At 40.6% G+C, this 14,025-nt stretch overlaps 2 protein-coding genes and 1 non-coding gene across 6 annotated transcripts in view; 1 reads left to right on the forward strand and 2 right to left on the reverse strand.

The window, feature by feature from the left end:
- Positions 1–1,663: 1,663 nt before the first annotated feature.
- LOC107700898 (protein Wnt-11-like) lies at positions 1,664–5,963 on the reverse strand. Its single transcript, XM_016502738.1, has 5 exons — positions 5,815–5,963; positions 5,153–5,388; positions 2,926–3,203; positions 2,470–2,762; positions 1,664–2,199 (listed from the first exon to the last, which is right to left on the reverse strand). Exons 1-5 carry the CDS (start codon positions 5,892–5,894, stop codon positions 2,025–2,027), a joined length of 1,062 nt encoding a protein of 353 aa, XP_016358224.1. The 5' UTR covers positions 5,895–5,963; the 3' UTR covers positions 1,664–2,024.
- Positions 5,964–7,689: 1,726 nt separating this feature from the next.
- trnap-agg (transfer RNA proline (anticodon AGG)) lies at positions 7,690–7,761 on the forward strand. The gene has a single exon. It is a non-coding gene; the product is annotated as a tRNA-Pro (tRNA).
- Positions 7,762–10,869: 3,108 nt separating this feature from the next.
- The window catches only part of LOC107700911 (ectodysplasin-A-like), a 43,188-nt gene continuing 40,032 nt past the window's right edge, over positions 10,870–14,025 (reverse strand). For 2 of the 4 annotated variants that reach the window (XM_016502761.1, XM_016502758.1), the window contains 4 exons: positions 13,527–13,561; positions 13,273–13,324; positions 12,267–12,397; positions 10,870–12,103 (listed from right to left, as the gene is read on the reverse strand). In XM_016502761.1, coding sequence (XP_016358247.1) covers positions 11,843–12,103; positions 12,267–12,397; positions 13,273–13,324; positions 13,527–13,561 — 479 coding nt within the window. In that variant the 3' untranslated portion in view covers positions 10,870–11,842. The remainder of the gene's footprint in view (positions 12,104–12,266; positions 12,398–13,272; positions 13,325–13,526; positions 13,562–14,025) is intronic. The other 2 variants (XM_016502760.1, XM_016502759.1) reach the window with 2 other exon arrangements.

Here is a 14,025-nt window from a genome sequence, read left to right on the forward strand (position 1 = left end):
ACATATTCTGTTACACCAAATACACAAAATAATGATCTTTAAAAAAAGCATCATATGACCCCTTTAACATTATAATTGTCTTTTGATATACATGTAATTTGTCACAGTACAGAAGGAGACCAGGGACGGAGAGGTAAAGTAAACAGAGAGCTTTATTGAACAGGTGCTGGGAGAGAGAGAGAGATGGAGAGCAAACGGGTTAGAGCAACAGTCTATGGAATGGAAGGGATCGGGCTCACGTGATGAAGGGTTCCTTTGTGGATCGGGCTGAAGAGGGTGGCACAGAGACAGGAAGGTATCAGGATGGAGTCCGGGTTCAGTGAGTCAGGTAAGGAGTAGCGTAATGAACTCAAGACCAGACGAAGTGTGACTGCAGTGACTGCATATAAGCTGGTGCTGATGAGGTGGTGACAGGTGTGGCTGATTAGTACTCCGGTGATTGTGAACGGGTGTGTGAGATGATTGGGCCTGACTAGGCTGGACTCTCCCTGACAGTACCCACGGGCGGCTCCCGACGCCCGCTGCCGACGTCGAGGACGGCCGCGGCTCCGGAGAGCGGGACGATCTGGGTGACGATCATGGAAGTCACTGAGGACTAAGGGATCTAGCACATCATCTCTACGAACCCAGGATCTCTCTTCGGGGCCGAATCCCTCCCAATCCACGAGATACTCTAGGCAGCCGCCTCGACGCCGGGAGTCTAGAAGTGAATTGACTCTGTAGATGGTCTCCTCTTCCACGATTTCGGGAGGAGGAGGTACGCCGGATTCGTCAGGCCCTGGGGAAGAAGCAGACATAGGGTGAACACAGGGTTTGAGCAGTGAGACATGGAAGGTAGGTGCGATGCGGTAGTGAGGAGGAAGTTCAAGCCTGTATGTGACCTCATTGATCTGCCTCCGGATGGTGAATGGTCCGATATAGCGGGGACTCAGCTTGCGGCAAGGCAGTCGGAGACGAATGTCCCGCGTGGATAACCACACCCTATCTCCTGGCTGGTATTGTGGAATAGGGCGGTGGTGAACATCGGCCTGCGCTTGGTGTCTCCGAACTGCCTGCTGGAGATGGACATGTGCTGAGTCCCAGACCCTCTCGGTTCAAGGAATCAACAGATATGTCTGTGATACATTACTCACTGCTGCAAAAACACGTTGCAAGTATGTTAGAAACCTTGGAAGCTCCCCTCAGCACAAACACAAATATGCTGATTGGGTCATTTGCACTGGTGCTCCTAAATATTTTTTCAGTCACACTCAGTAGTTTTCAGTCACAAATGCACTGCCTCTCCATGGGTTCATGCAGGGCTGCGCAATGTGCGCATCAGCTCGCATGCTAAGATTTTTTCTCACGCTACCCCAATCATTAGCGCTGTTTCTATTTGCCTTTGACAGCGCATATAGGAACATTTTTGAAATAGCACCATTCTACTAAACAAAATTTATTTCAAATTTATTTCAAGCACTTTCAAGGACCTATATTTGTTTTCAAGTACTTTCCAGGCCTTGAATCCATGTGTCTGATATTCAAGCACTTTCAAGAAGCGTGGGAACCCTGCAACTTAGACGAATCTACGCTTTTATGTAACTGAATAAAAAAAAAAAAACTAGTCTTAACGAAAAAAATGAGATGACTAACTTGTAAGTCTAAACCTTTTTTGCAACTGGCCCCAAAACAGCAATGTGTAAAGCATTACCGCAGTAAAGTAACTCTTCACCAGCACAGTCCTACCCTCCCCCAAGTCTTTTTCTCTGTGCCAGAGTTGATGAGTTTTGCTGTGAGCAGCCACTACTTATCACTCTGCTTTTCTGCGGGGTGCCTTGAGGGCCTCACCGCAGGGTTCTTTGTTTACAGCCATTCATTAACTCTTTCACCATCCCGTATTCTTCTACTCCGGCTCTTCTTTCTCCACTTTCATGCCATCCTTACAGCACTCTGAGAGGATTATCCACTCACTTATGGCTCTAAAAAGATCATACACATTCATCCAGCACTCTCTGTCAATGAAGACAGTCCATAAGGGTGGTTTGTCACTTGCAGACGTATCTCTCAATAGTGCGATGGCAGGTTTTGCAGGACACGTAACAGCACCAGTGATATTTACACTGGCAGCGCTCCACCAGCACCTTCGTATAGGCATTATACCCTCGTCCACAACACATGAGTCCACAGCTCTCACTGCCGGTCGCAGTCTTGTTACACTGCCTGCAGAGACGATACAGAGCAAATTATTCACACATAATGTATTTTAATACTGGTAAATAGCCTGTTTGCATTGTGAGAATCAGTATTTGTGTCTCTGTGTGTGTGTGTGAGATAATGCTTAACCGATTCTATTGATTCTATGTTTTATTTGTGCTCTGTCCCATCTGTCAGATCAGTGATAGTCCCTCATTCATTACAGTGACTGAGAACTGATTGCTCTTTCTCAACTCATCATCAATCAATAATCCTGATTGTTGATGCATATCTCACCTGTCTGTGGTTCCGAATGACCCCTGCTTGGCGTTCAGTGAGCAGTAATCGGGCGAGCTGACCAGATAAACAAGTTCATTCTCTCTGACCAGCCTGACCTCCATCTCATGGGGGACTAGCTGTCGGCGGGTGCCAATCTGGCGCGGAATGACCTTGGTGGCCGACAGGTATTTAGACTTGAGGTCGGCTGAGATGCTGTTGATGTCTTGAAGGCCCTTCCAGCAGGTCTTCACAGAGCAGGAGCCAGAAACACCATGGCATTTGCACTTCATCTCTAGAGCATCCATGAGTGCCTATGCAAAAACAACGAAACATATGAATGAAATGAGCTGCATCAAAGAAAATGCATGTTTCAGTGTTAAAATCAGACAGTATTCTGTTCACAGATGAGTGCGTCAAGGTAATTTACAAATGAAGCCAGTCTTTGGTGGAAATTAAGCATGCGGTTGAGCTTACCTGTCTTCCCACTGCATTGTTGTGAAGCTGCATGAGTCTGAAGGCCTGTGGTCCTGAGCGGCGGTTCCTCATGGGTGCGTCTGAGAAAGCCGAGCCCATCTGCAGGCCGTAGCGAACATTATCTCCGCAGCCACCCCAGCGGAAGTCTGGGGCCGCCTGCTCTGAGGGCGCTGGCGCACAGGAACAGCTGGGGAGCTCTCCGGAAGCACAGGTACGGGCGATGGCATGACTGGCCACTGCAGCGGCCAGAGAGAACACAAACGCTGCCTCGCGGGTCCCTGCACAGAGACGCCACTGTTAGATCACCTATATATGCAAACACTAGCAACCTGAACTCAGAAAAAATGTGTGGAGTTTGCAAATTTATATTATGAACTAGTGGTTTTTACATAGCTGATACTTACACTATATTGCCAAAAGTATTGGGACACCCCCTTGAAAGGACAGGTTTGACTGTTTTAGTATTTTCCATGAGTACAAATCTTAATGCTATTCTAGGGAATTGTGTGCTTCTAATTTTATAGCAACAGTTTGGACAGGACCCTTTTTTATTCTAACATGACAATGCCTCTGTGTATAAGACAAGGTTCATGGAGAAATTATTGATTCAGTCAGTGTGGAAGAACTTGACTGGTCTGCATAAGCCAAGTTCTAGTTTAGACAGGACCATTTTCTATTCTAACATGACAGTGCGTGTGTGTAATAGGGGTCGAACGACTTCTGATTTTTTGAAGTCGACTTTTTTGTGATGAAAGTCGAGTCGAAGTCGACTAGTCGCTGATGACGTCATTAATAAACAAATAAGTCTGGAGCTGTGATAAACAGCTTGTGCACAGCTATGGCATATGACACAGCGCTGCCCACATGGCTGTTGCTCCTATAACAGCTTTTTTTATCAGATGCCTGTATAGCCCTATGTAACAATCCCTAGTGGCTAAAACATTGTACATAATTTACACATAAATCCCACTAAATTAATTTTATTACATTTTGATTTGGATACTATATACTATACTACTACGTATTGTTTAGATATTATCAATGGCTACTTTTTTGTCTTTATCTGTTTTTTGTTCAATTTTTTTGTTGTTGTTTCTTGAAACATTGATTTAAAGTGTCAGTTATTGCATTATTATTTCAGTCAAACCTATAAAACCCCTTTGTTACCCCACTGATCTAATGGCGTTGTTGAGCGCTCCAAATGCAAACTTTGCATGCAACAATCAGGCAGCAATTGACAGCACTCTGATCTAGTGTCATATACAGGCATCGTCAGATTGACAGTACTCTAGCCCAATAATGTTGGGGGATCCAGTGGGGGCGGCAGTCATATTTCAGGGTGACCGTGCCACTCTTTATCACAACCCTGCTAAAAGTGCCAGTACGTGCGCTCATTGGCGCCCCTTCAGCTGGTGGCGCCCTATGCGACCGCCTAGCTCGCCTATGCCTAGAAACGGCCCTGACTGAAGTCGACTAGTCGATTAGTCGGTGCAACCCCTAGTGTGTAAGGCAAGGTTCAAAAAGAAATGATTGATTCAGTCAGTGTGAAAGAACTTGACTGGTCTGCAGAAAGCCAAGTCCTAATCCCAGCTGAACACCTCTGGTGTGGCTTTAAATGCAGACCTTGAGCCAAAAACTCATCACCAAACACCAATGGCTTGTACATACACCATATGGACAAAAGTATTGGGACACCCCCTTCTTAAGAACAGAAAAAGGCACTTCCAAAACTCTGGCAACAAAGACGGATACACAATTCATGTATTTAAAAATTGTATTTCCATCTCTGTTGCAACAGTTTTGGAAGTGTCTAAAATTACTGTTAAGACCAGTTAACTTCTTCCACACTGACTGAATCAATCATTTCTTTTTGAACCTTGCCTTATACACAGAGGCATTGTCATGTTAGAATAGAAAAGGGTCCTGTCCAAACTGTTGCTATAAAATAAGAAGCAAACAATTCCCTAGAATATCATTATATGCATAAACATTAAGATTTGTACTCATGGAAATGACTAAAGTGGTCAAACTTGTTCATTAGAAGGTGGTGTCCCAATACTTTTGGCAATATATTGTATATCTAAAAAGTAGTGTTAATGTTGGTTAGTACAATGCTGATATAAATAACAGTTGAATGATTACAAAACAGAATTATTTAAATAAATGTTTATTTACTGAGAATGTGGCTAACTGACAACCCATGTACAAGGACAGACGTGTGCATCACCTTTAGCCAGGTCCGGGGTGAAGTGAGGCGCGCTCTCGATGGAAGAGCAGTTCCAGCGCATGTCGCTGAAGGAGCTCCGGCACGCGCTCTTGGTGAGTCTGGCCGCGTGCACGATGCTGTGCATGAGCTCGAGGTTCCGCTTGCAGAGCTGCAGCTGATCCGGCGCGAGCCCATCCAGCAGTTTACAGTGATGCGTCTGATTCCACCCCACCGAGCTGCCGCTTGCCGTTAAACCGCTGCAAACACACACACCATGACTGAGCAAGTCTGCCGTAAATATCCAAAACATACATCTAACTTCTTTTTATTTTATAATGCTAAATTACTAACATGACTCGATAGGTTTTCAACAAGGTAATCGACAAAAACTACAGAAACAGTACAAATCATCTGTTGCAATCATGTGCCATTGAATTTAAAATGAACTTTTCAATGAACTTCAGTGAATTGGTTCATAAAACCGATATGAATTATTCATTCGCGAACCGAATTATTCGGTTCTCGAATCATTGTGACATTCAATACTACACGTCTTTCTGAAACACCCGGGTAGAGCTGGAATAAATTATCAGATTTTTTTTTCTATTCCTTTCTTTTTTTGGTGAATATCACTTAATTCATGGTCCAAAATCGCATGTCGTTTAACGAATAAAAATACTTACAGCCATGATATTCCTGTGCATGGATAAATCACGTCCAAAGACATGGCGAATAATAGAAGAAAATTCCTGCATGCTGTCATTTTGCTCTTCTGTCGTTTAGAAATCCTAGTGAAGTCCGGTTTGATATCTTTCCCAGTGGTCAAGATGCACACCGAACTACGCTGAATGTGTCCGAGTCAAAGTGCAGCTCTATCTCTTTCATAGTTCAGCTATGGGGCTCGACCCGCCCCTCCGCGCGTGGGCGGTCGCAAGATTCATATTCAAGAAGCGCGCGGAGAGATTTCCAACTACAGTCAGCAGTGTTGCCAACTTAGCAATTTTGTTGCTAAATTTAGCAACTTTTCAGACTACCCTAGCAACTTTTTCTTCCAAAAGCACCTAGCAACAAATTTAGCTATTTTTTAAATTTTATTTGGCAGCTTTTAGCAACTTTTGATAAGTGACTGAAATGATAAAAAGGCACAATTTACCATTTAAATTACACAAAAACAGGAAACCAAAGATGCCTAGCAGTACACACGTTACAGGAATTAAGTTAGCTGCTATTTGCAATTGTTTAATTTAATAGTAATAATAATAATAATAATTGAATACTGTTATTTTTCATTTATGAGACACTTTGTTAGTAGCTTGTACCTGTGATTGTTGATGAGTTAGTACACTGTAAGAAAAATATGCAGAAAAATGGAAAAGGTGCTAGTAACTTTCCAGGACATTATCCGTTATAACCCGAAAACACAAAATACAATGCGTAATTAAAAATGCAGGTACAAAAACCTGTAGAAAAATAAATCCAGAAAATTCCTTCATATTAACACAGTAGATTGTGCATTTATTTTTTACTTTTCTTAGAGTGCAGCATACTAACTAACTACTAATAAACTGCTTTAAAGTATAAAACTTAAATTGTAATAGTTCAGAAATGTGTAAGTTTTCGATAATTCAATGAATTTAAAAATAGCTATTTATATTTTAATATTATATTATGCATTTATATTGCTACGAACAAATCTAAATTAACATATATAAAATATATGTTTTTGCTGAGATTTGACACAATTTTGCATCGTGATTACGTAATGACGTCATCACGCAATGTCATCACAACGTAATTTAGCAACTTTTAGCAACAAATCAACCTTCCTTTAGCAACTTCCCCTGAAAATTAGTTGGCAACACTGACCGTCAGTTTACAGGAGGGAACACAGTCTACTGAGAAAGAACAAAATAAACCACATTGTCTGGTCACGCCAGTTAAGCAAACAGCATACGCCAAATCTTAGCTGAATTAAAGTTTATCAAAGCTCACTAAAGTGTTAGTTATCAAGCAGATCAAACAGGTTCTCATCATCATCTGTAAGCTCCGCTTTTCAGGGTGTGCGCCTTCCCAAAGGAAACAATTGGGTTTTAGTCTTTTGAAGATTTCTGTCCAAACGGGATCAACGACCCGTTCATTTACATTCAAATCTGTTTGACTCGGCTTTTCCCTTCAGATAAGCCGGATTTCTCGTTCCTCTAGCCTTACAAGCGCAAACATCTTAAAACAGCAGTAGGTCACTGTAACCGGGCAAAAGCCGCCGGAGTCATTAAAAGTCAATGATCCATTTAATTCTATTTTATTCTAAACAAAATTTCCCAGTACTACAGTATTCCTAAGTCTCATTTATGGGCTCTTCGGGGTTAAGAAAAGCAGAATTTTACACTGTTGCGTCGCTTGAAATCTGCCTCACATAGCGAATAGTCCAGTTAACAAAACAAAAACAAAAAAGGAAACTAATGTAATCTAAAAGAAAACAGGTATCATTCAAGTATTTACAATAGTATCGTCAGCAGTATCCATTAAATACATGCTGTCCCGCCACGCTCACGCAGCGCAGCTCGTTGGTCTAGGGGTATGATTCTCGCTTAGGGTGCGAGAGGTCCCGGGTTCAAATCCCGGACGAGCCCTACTTTTTACATTTTGTTCAAAACAATATCTGATTCGATTATTTACTATTAAATGAACACATATACAAGCGCTAAATAACGTCCGTGCACTAGAACTGTTCAATAAACACAAATCTATTTTACTCGTATGATCAGCCGATGCTTATTCAGTTGAGCTGAATGTGCCTCAGCGGCGGGCATGTGAATGGCGGCGCTAATCACTCTAGTCTGATCATCACATAGGTGTGAATATTCACAGGTTCCAGAGCGGCCATACTCACCGAGACGATCAGAAATAACATACCCCTCACCTTTGCGAGCGGGCAGCTCGGCCACTCCACGGAAAGGCGAGAAAAGTTGCTCTTTGATTCGACTCGTACTTGAATACAACCCTTTAAAATGTGTCGGGACAAACCAGAATCACGAATAGACTGCTTATTGATCTAGCAATGGGCCATCAGCGGCCGAAACGGCAAACTGGAAATTTAATTGATGTGCATGCGAGTGCGTGAATTGGTCGGGATTAAGATCAAACAAACCAGTCCTCCTTTCTTTAATGGAGCCAGAATAATACAAATGCCTCACGGGGCTGCTAATCCCATCAACAAATCCTGCCATAATCGGAGGCCTAATCATTTTATGGTTTTATGAGCAGTGTGTGCTGTAAATAAGCGACATCATTGTATTTGTATCAATAAATAAACCAACTTAGTTATCTAAGGTTTCAACGGGTCTTACAATAAATCATAAATAAATGAAACGAAACACTGTATTTTCCTGCGCTGTAGTGCAATGCTCTGTACTTTTTAAAGAGACTGGAGAGTCTTTCAGTTAAATTTGACCTTTAGTTGACCTTTTGAGATCCCAAAATTTCAGTAAAGTACATTTATATAATATGTCACAATTACACTTTTACAGCATAAAATTCACATTGACAAATGAGTTCTTGGACTAGAATGCAAACTTAAGAAAGCCGTATTGAAGAGATCAATTAAATTAGGTGTGGAACTGATCAGCTTGAAAAACTGATAAGGAGCCAACAACCATTTGGTTTGAGGAAGGTATTCCCTCCAAAATCCCATTTAGGTAGTTGTACAGAAGCCTAAAATATTTCCAACCTTATCATTATTAGTATTATTTAAGAAATGTAATAGCATGTCCTCTATCTCCATAGAGGTTTAAATATGATAGAAGGCATGATAGAAGAGAGCCTAGTTAGCAATAGCAAATCATATTCTTATTCTTGTTTACAGGGGCTCTTCGCTATGCACCAGTACAGTGTTCAAAAAACTGGACTTCAGCAAATCTTTTGTTCTGAGCAATAACAGAAACATGAAAGAGCTACGGATGATGACGTGAGATGAAGATGTCTCACCTAGAAACCATTGTGTAGAGTTCACCTGTTTGAAGCAGTCAGGGGGCGTGTGAGGATGAGCCCTTTGCTTTCTGTTTTGTGCTCTTTGACGTAATTGTCCTGAGATTTTAGACAAAAGCTTAGCACCAAGAGCGTATCCTGTCTTTTGCATTTGTTTGTGTACAATGTAACGAAATGATGAATGACGAAACCTTCATGTTTGTGAAAGAATGACACTGTAAGGTGTTATTAGCTGTGACGCCATCCTCCAGACCACTTAACACTGGATACACACAGGCAGAAAGGATGTTTCTGTTCTAGACAGTGTGGAACAGCAATGAAGTTGAGGTATGCTTAGTGAAACTGATTTGGTTTCTCCACTGAGAGTTTGAATCAACATGTCAGTCACACATGTTCACAAATACAGTCAGTTTTTAGATCTGATTAAATTAGGCCACAAACATCTCTGTATATGACTACAAGAATATACTGATGGTCATATTTGAATTATATGACTGAATTTACAGGTATTAGAAAACAGACCCGTTTTTTTTAATTGAACACTAGGTGGAACTGCACACCAACTGGCCCAAAACTGCAGTTCTCACTCTAATTCACGCTTTCTCTGGGAACATTGGGAATTGAAGCACACTTTAAAAACAGTCTTCCAAAAACAATTTAATAGGACATTAAAAACTTTACAAAAGAGCAAAATATCTTATGTACATATATACAGTCCCTGTATAGTTTACAAATATACATTATCTTCAGTAAAACAGGACTACATACAGTATACAAATCACCTACAAAGACACTCGTATCTAAAACACACACACATACACACACACACACCAGAAACAAAAACAAGCTGTCGGTCGGATGTGATGTTTGAGGGAAGAAAAAGGGAGATATAAACAACAAATCTATCCGAACACAATCACATTCAGACCCCCCTGGTTTTTTACATTTCCATGTGGAGACAGAGGGAACACGCAGAGGAAACCTGAGGGCAGATTACCAGCTCTCTTCAGAAGGTTCCAGATCATTCCCGTGCTTCTTTTTATTCCAAGACCTTTGAACGCACAATAAAGCAGTTTGTTCTCACTGTGAGGATCTGATTCCTGTTAACTAAACTACACTCGCATAATTCAGTTTTTCTCTACAACCCATTCAGATCCACAATCCTGAGCTGTCACTTGGGCGCTGGAGAAATCTCAAGGGCTGATTCATGACACTGATTTTGTATCAGTATACGTTGGAGTGAAAGACAGGCTCGTATGTTTGGAATGGAATACTAGCTTATTGCTTACTGTATACTGTGCGCAGTACCGTCTATACTGAATACTGCCTACTGTTTTTAAAACCGGTATATGCAACAGAATAGATTATGAAACGCTGTGTTTCAGTAGTGTTCTAGTTCAAGTTGCATGATCAATTCAGCGAGTTATCATCTTATATGCTTTACAGGGTTTTTTTTTTTAATAATTTTTTTATTTTTATGTAAAATTGTCTATTTTAATGAGGATATCTGTGGGATTTTGCATTGTGGGATACAGTATTCAGCATATACGCTACTGAACAGCATTCATTTGAAATATAAATCTTTTGCAACACTGTAAACGTCTTTAGTGTAACTTTTGACCAATTTAATGCGTTCTTAAACTTAAAAAATATTACTGACCCAAACTTATTTTAAACAGTAGTGTGTGTGTGTATATATACACACACACACACACACACATACAATAGTATATATATATATATATATATATATATATATTAGAGTACAGCATGCATTCGATGTACTGTAGCAAAAGCAATCGAAGTACAACAGTATTCTATTCCAAACACAGCCAGACTCAGTGCTTCATTTGCTATAGAGGAGCACTACTGTCCCCTACAGGAGGCATATGGTATTGTATTGCATATTCAGGATGATGTTGGAAGACTAGGACACTAGAAAGCCATTATGGATTATCATCGATTTCAGTGCCTGAGCTACTGCCATCACTCAGTTTTTCCCACAGGTAATTACAGGTAGAGAGCAAAGAACCATAAAACCGTACATTTCAGAATTGCATGACTTCATATAAAAAATGGGCATCTTGACTGCATTTGTAAAGGTTTAGTGATAACTGAACATAGATATTCTGTTTTATACATTGCCATAATCAGTGCTTAATAGAAAAGTACACAGGTTCACTATTTATGTGTTTTTGAATCTATTAAAGTGTGTGTCTGTTATGCTACCGGTGCATTAAATGAATAGAGTATCTCACTCCATTCACAGTTCCAATCACTGCAATCATGTGCTACGCGTGCTGGATAACACATACACGCAGCAGCTGTAAGGACGCTCAGCTCATCCAAGCTCATCCAGTCACTAGGTGGAAGCTGCTAGAACGGCTGATACACAATGTATTTTGGTTATTCATCAGGAAACCAGTCTGTTGAGTTAATAATTTGTGGTGAATGTTGTGTTGGTAGTGTTTGAGGAATGATGGAGGCTGTTTCAGTGCTCAGAGAGAATTGGATCTTTTTGTCAGTGTTGGTGATGCTACATAGTCACATTTGCCTGATGCTCGGCAGATATGTAGATGAGCCCGGTCGTTCATAAATGGTTGGCTCTCTGTCCTTGGGGGCGATGCTAATGGGACATACTGGCTCAGTTGAGTTCAGTGGGTGTGGTCTGTGAGCTCATCAGGGTGATGCGTGTGTCTGATCGGGTCGACCCGTACGCCTATGGGCTCAGGTGTGTCCTGCAGCAGGGGCGTCCCCTAGACGGATGCTGCCGAGGAAGGTGGTGTGGTTGCTCATGGAGATGGAGGTATCCTCGTACACCATGCGGATGGAGATCCTCTGGCGGGCTCGCAACAAACACACCCCCGCGGTGTAGCAGGTGTTGAACTTGCGCTGGCCGGTCTCGATGCTTCGCGTGCAGCGTAAGAATGGAGTCTTATCAACCATCAGCTCATAACTCGCTATGTCCGTGAAGTTCAGGTAATATACCTGTTGAACACACAGACACACAAGGAAAGCAAATTGGGATAATGGTTACTGATTTCTAATCATGGTAAAATTGGAAAAATATATATTTTGTTGTATTTGTATGAAATGTAGACTGTATTTGTTTGTGTATAAGCAGTAGAGTTAGTCCAGGGACTGTACTCACTTCTACCTGACTATATATAAAATATGTTCCGTCAAGTAGGACTTCCAGCTCTCCAGAGCGTGAGTGCATTTTAAACACTCTCTGATGGATTGAGATCATTCTCCAATTTTTCAACACACCTTCTGACAAATCTCACAAACAGACACCAGTAAATACTCAATCATCTGTTATGACAGCAGCGACACATAGTTAACACACACACACACACACACACACACACACGCACGCACACACACACACGCGCGCGCACACACCAGGGCTCAATTATAAGGAGGTTTTTCTCCAATTTCTACTTGCCTTGTCAAAATTTTCACTGACCCTGACACCAATAAATTATACATTTCTCATTGATCATTTAATTATTTAAAAAATGTTATTACACACACATTAAAATCAGTAACAATTAGAAATATTACTACAATTCAAAATAATGTTTTTAATTTTAATTTTTTAATTAAAATGTAATTTATTCTGGTGATGCAATACTGAATTTTCAGCAGCCATTACTCCAGTCTTCAGTGTCACATGATCTTTCAGAAATCATTCTAATATACTGATTAGATGCTTCAGAAACATTTCTTTATCAACACTGAAAATAGTTGTGCTGCTTAATATTTTGTATGTTTTCAGGATTATGTGATGCATAGAAATTTTAAAATAACAGCATTTATTTGAAATACAAATATTTTGTAACCATATAAATGTCTTTACTTTAAAATGTCTTTATGCTTTTGATAAATTGTGTCCTTGTTAAATCAAAGTCTTAATTTCCTCCTGACTCCAATGGCAGCATATTTTTTCTTCATGAAATGTAAATTTTTATTTATGTACTTATTTATTTATTTATTTTTTTACAATGAACATTTACAACAGCCAGTGGGCCATCCTTATATTTGAGCCCTTCACACAACCTTTAACAAATGAAAGTCATTCCAACACACAATATCAATAAGCATTATGAAGCATATGTATAGTTGTATGTGGGAGATCATTATTTAACTCTTACCTTCTTTCACCTGGATAGTAGTTTCCTGACCTTGAAGATGCACCACAGCTGGCTACAGAAATATCATGTTTAAATTCACAAATTCAAAAAACAACAACAACACATTTTCTATGTACTTTTGATGCACAGACTTATTAGCATGTTCCAAATGTATCTGATCTGCACATCAAACATCCTCTTACTACTTATTACTAAGAGAATATAATATGGAGAGATGAGCAGTGTGGCGGTGGAGATCAGGAGATGGTGCATACCTGTGTCTCTCTGTGTTTGCCTTTATCTGCGCCACCTGTTGACACACAGGGGGAAAGAAATTAGTTGCTTTTGGTCTTTTATAAATTGCTTATGATCTATTTACACCAGCAGTGAATGTATGCTACACATCCTTGCAGCAACAAGCCTTTCAGTTTAAAAAATGAATTCCAATGGATTGCAAAAACTTGCACAACAATGAAGCAACATTTCAGTCGATTTTGTAATTGTGTGGTGTTGCTCTGTTGCATTGTTCTTGATGTGAGCAGGCCTTTAACATCGGCATAATATGGAAATGACATTTTTTCTTCCCTAAGACATATATCAGAGTGAAGCAGCTTCTTGAATAAGCAAAAAAAGTAGGATGGGACCTGATTTTGTCCACTGGGAATTGATTGGATCGTTGTTGTTTGCTATTGCTGTGATCTCATGTGAGTGACAGTTTGCTGAAGGGAAGAGTTTATTGTCAGAGAAGAGATGTTGTTGCAAAGGGGAAGATTT

The sequence above is a fragment of the Sinocyclocheilus anshuiensis genome, unplaced genomic scaffold (assembly GCF_001515605.1).
Source record: "Sinocyclocheilus anshuiensis isolate Anshui unplaced genomic scaffold, SAMN03320099.WGS_v1.1 scaffold438, whole genome shotgun sequence".
Classification (NCBI taxonomy): domain Eukaryota; kingdom Metazoa; phylum Chordata; class Actinopteri; order Cypriniformes; family Cyprinidae; genus Sinocyclocheilus; species Sinocyclocheilus anshuiensis.

Coding starts and splice junctions, on each gene's coding strand:
- LOC107700898 (XM_016502738.1), bottom strand. CDS start 5,894: ATGACAGCATGCAGGAATTTTCTTCTATTATTCGCCATGTCTTTGGAC. Junction 5,389..5,814: donor TGCACAGGAATATCATGGCT/GTAAGTATTTTT, acceptor GTGTGTTTGCAG/CGGTTTAACGGCAAGCGGCA. Junction 2,763..2,925: donor ACAATGCAGTGGGAAGACAG/GTAAGCTCAACC, acceptor GTTTTTGCATAG/GCACTCATGGATGCTCTAGA.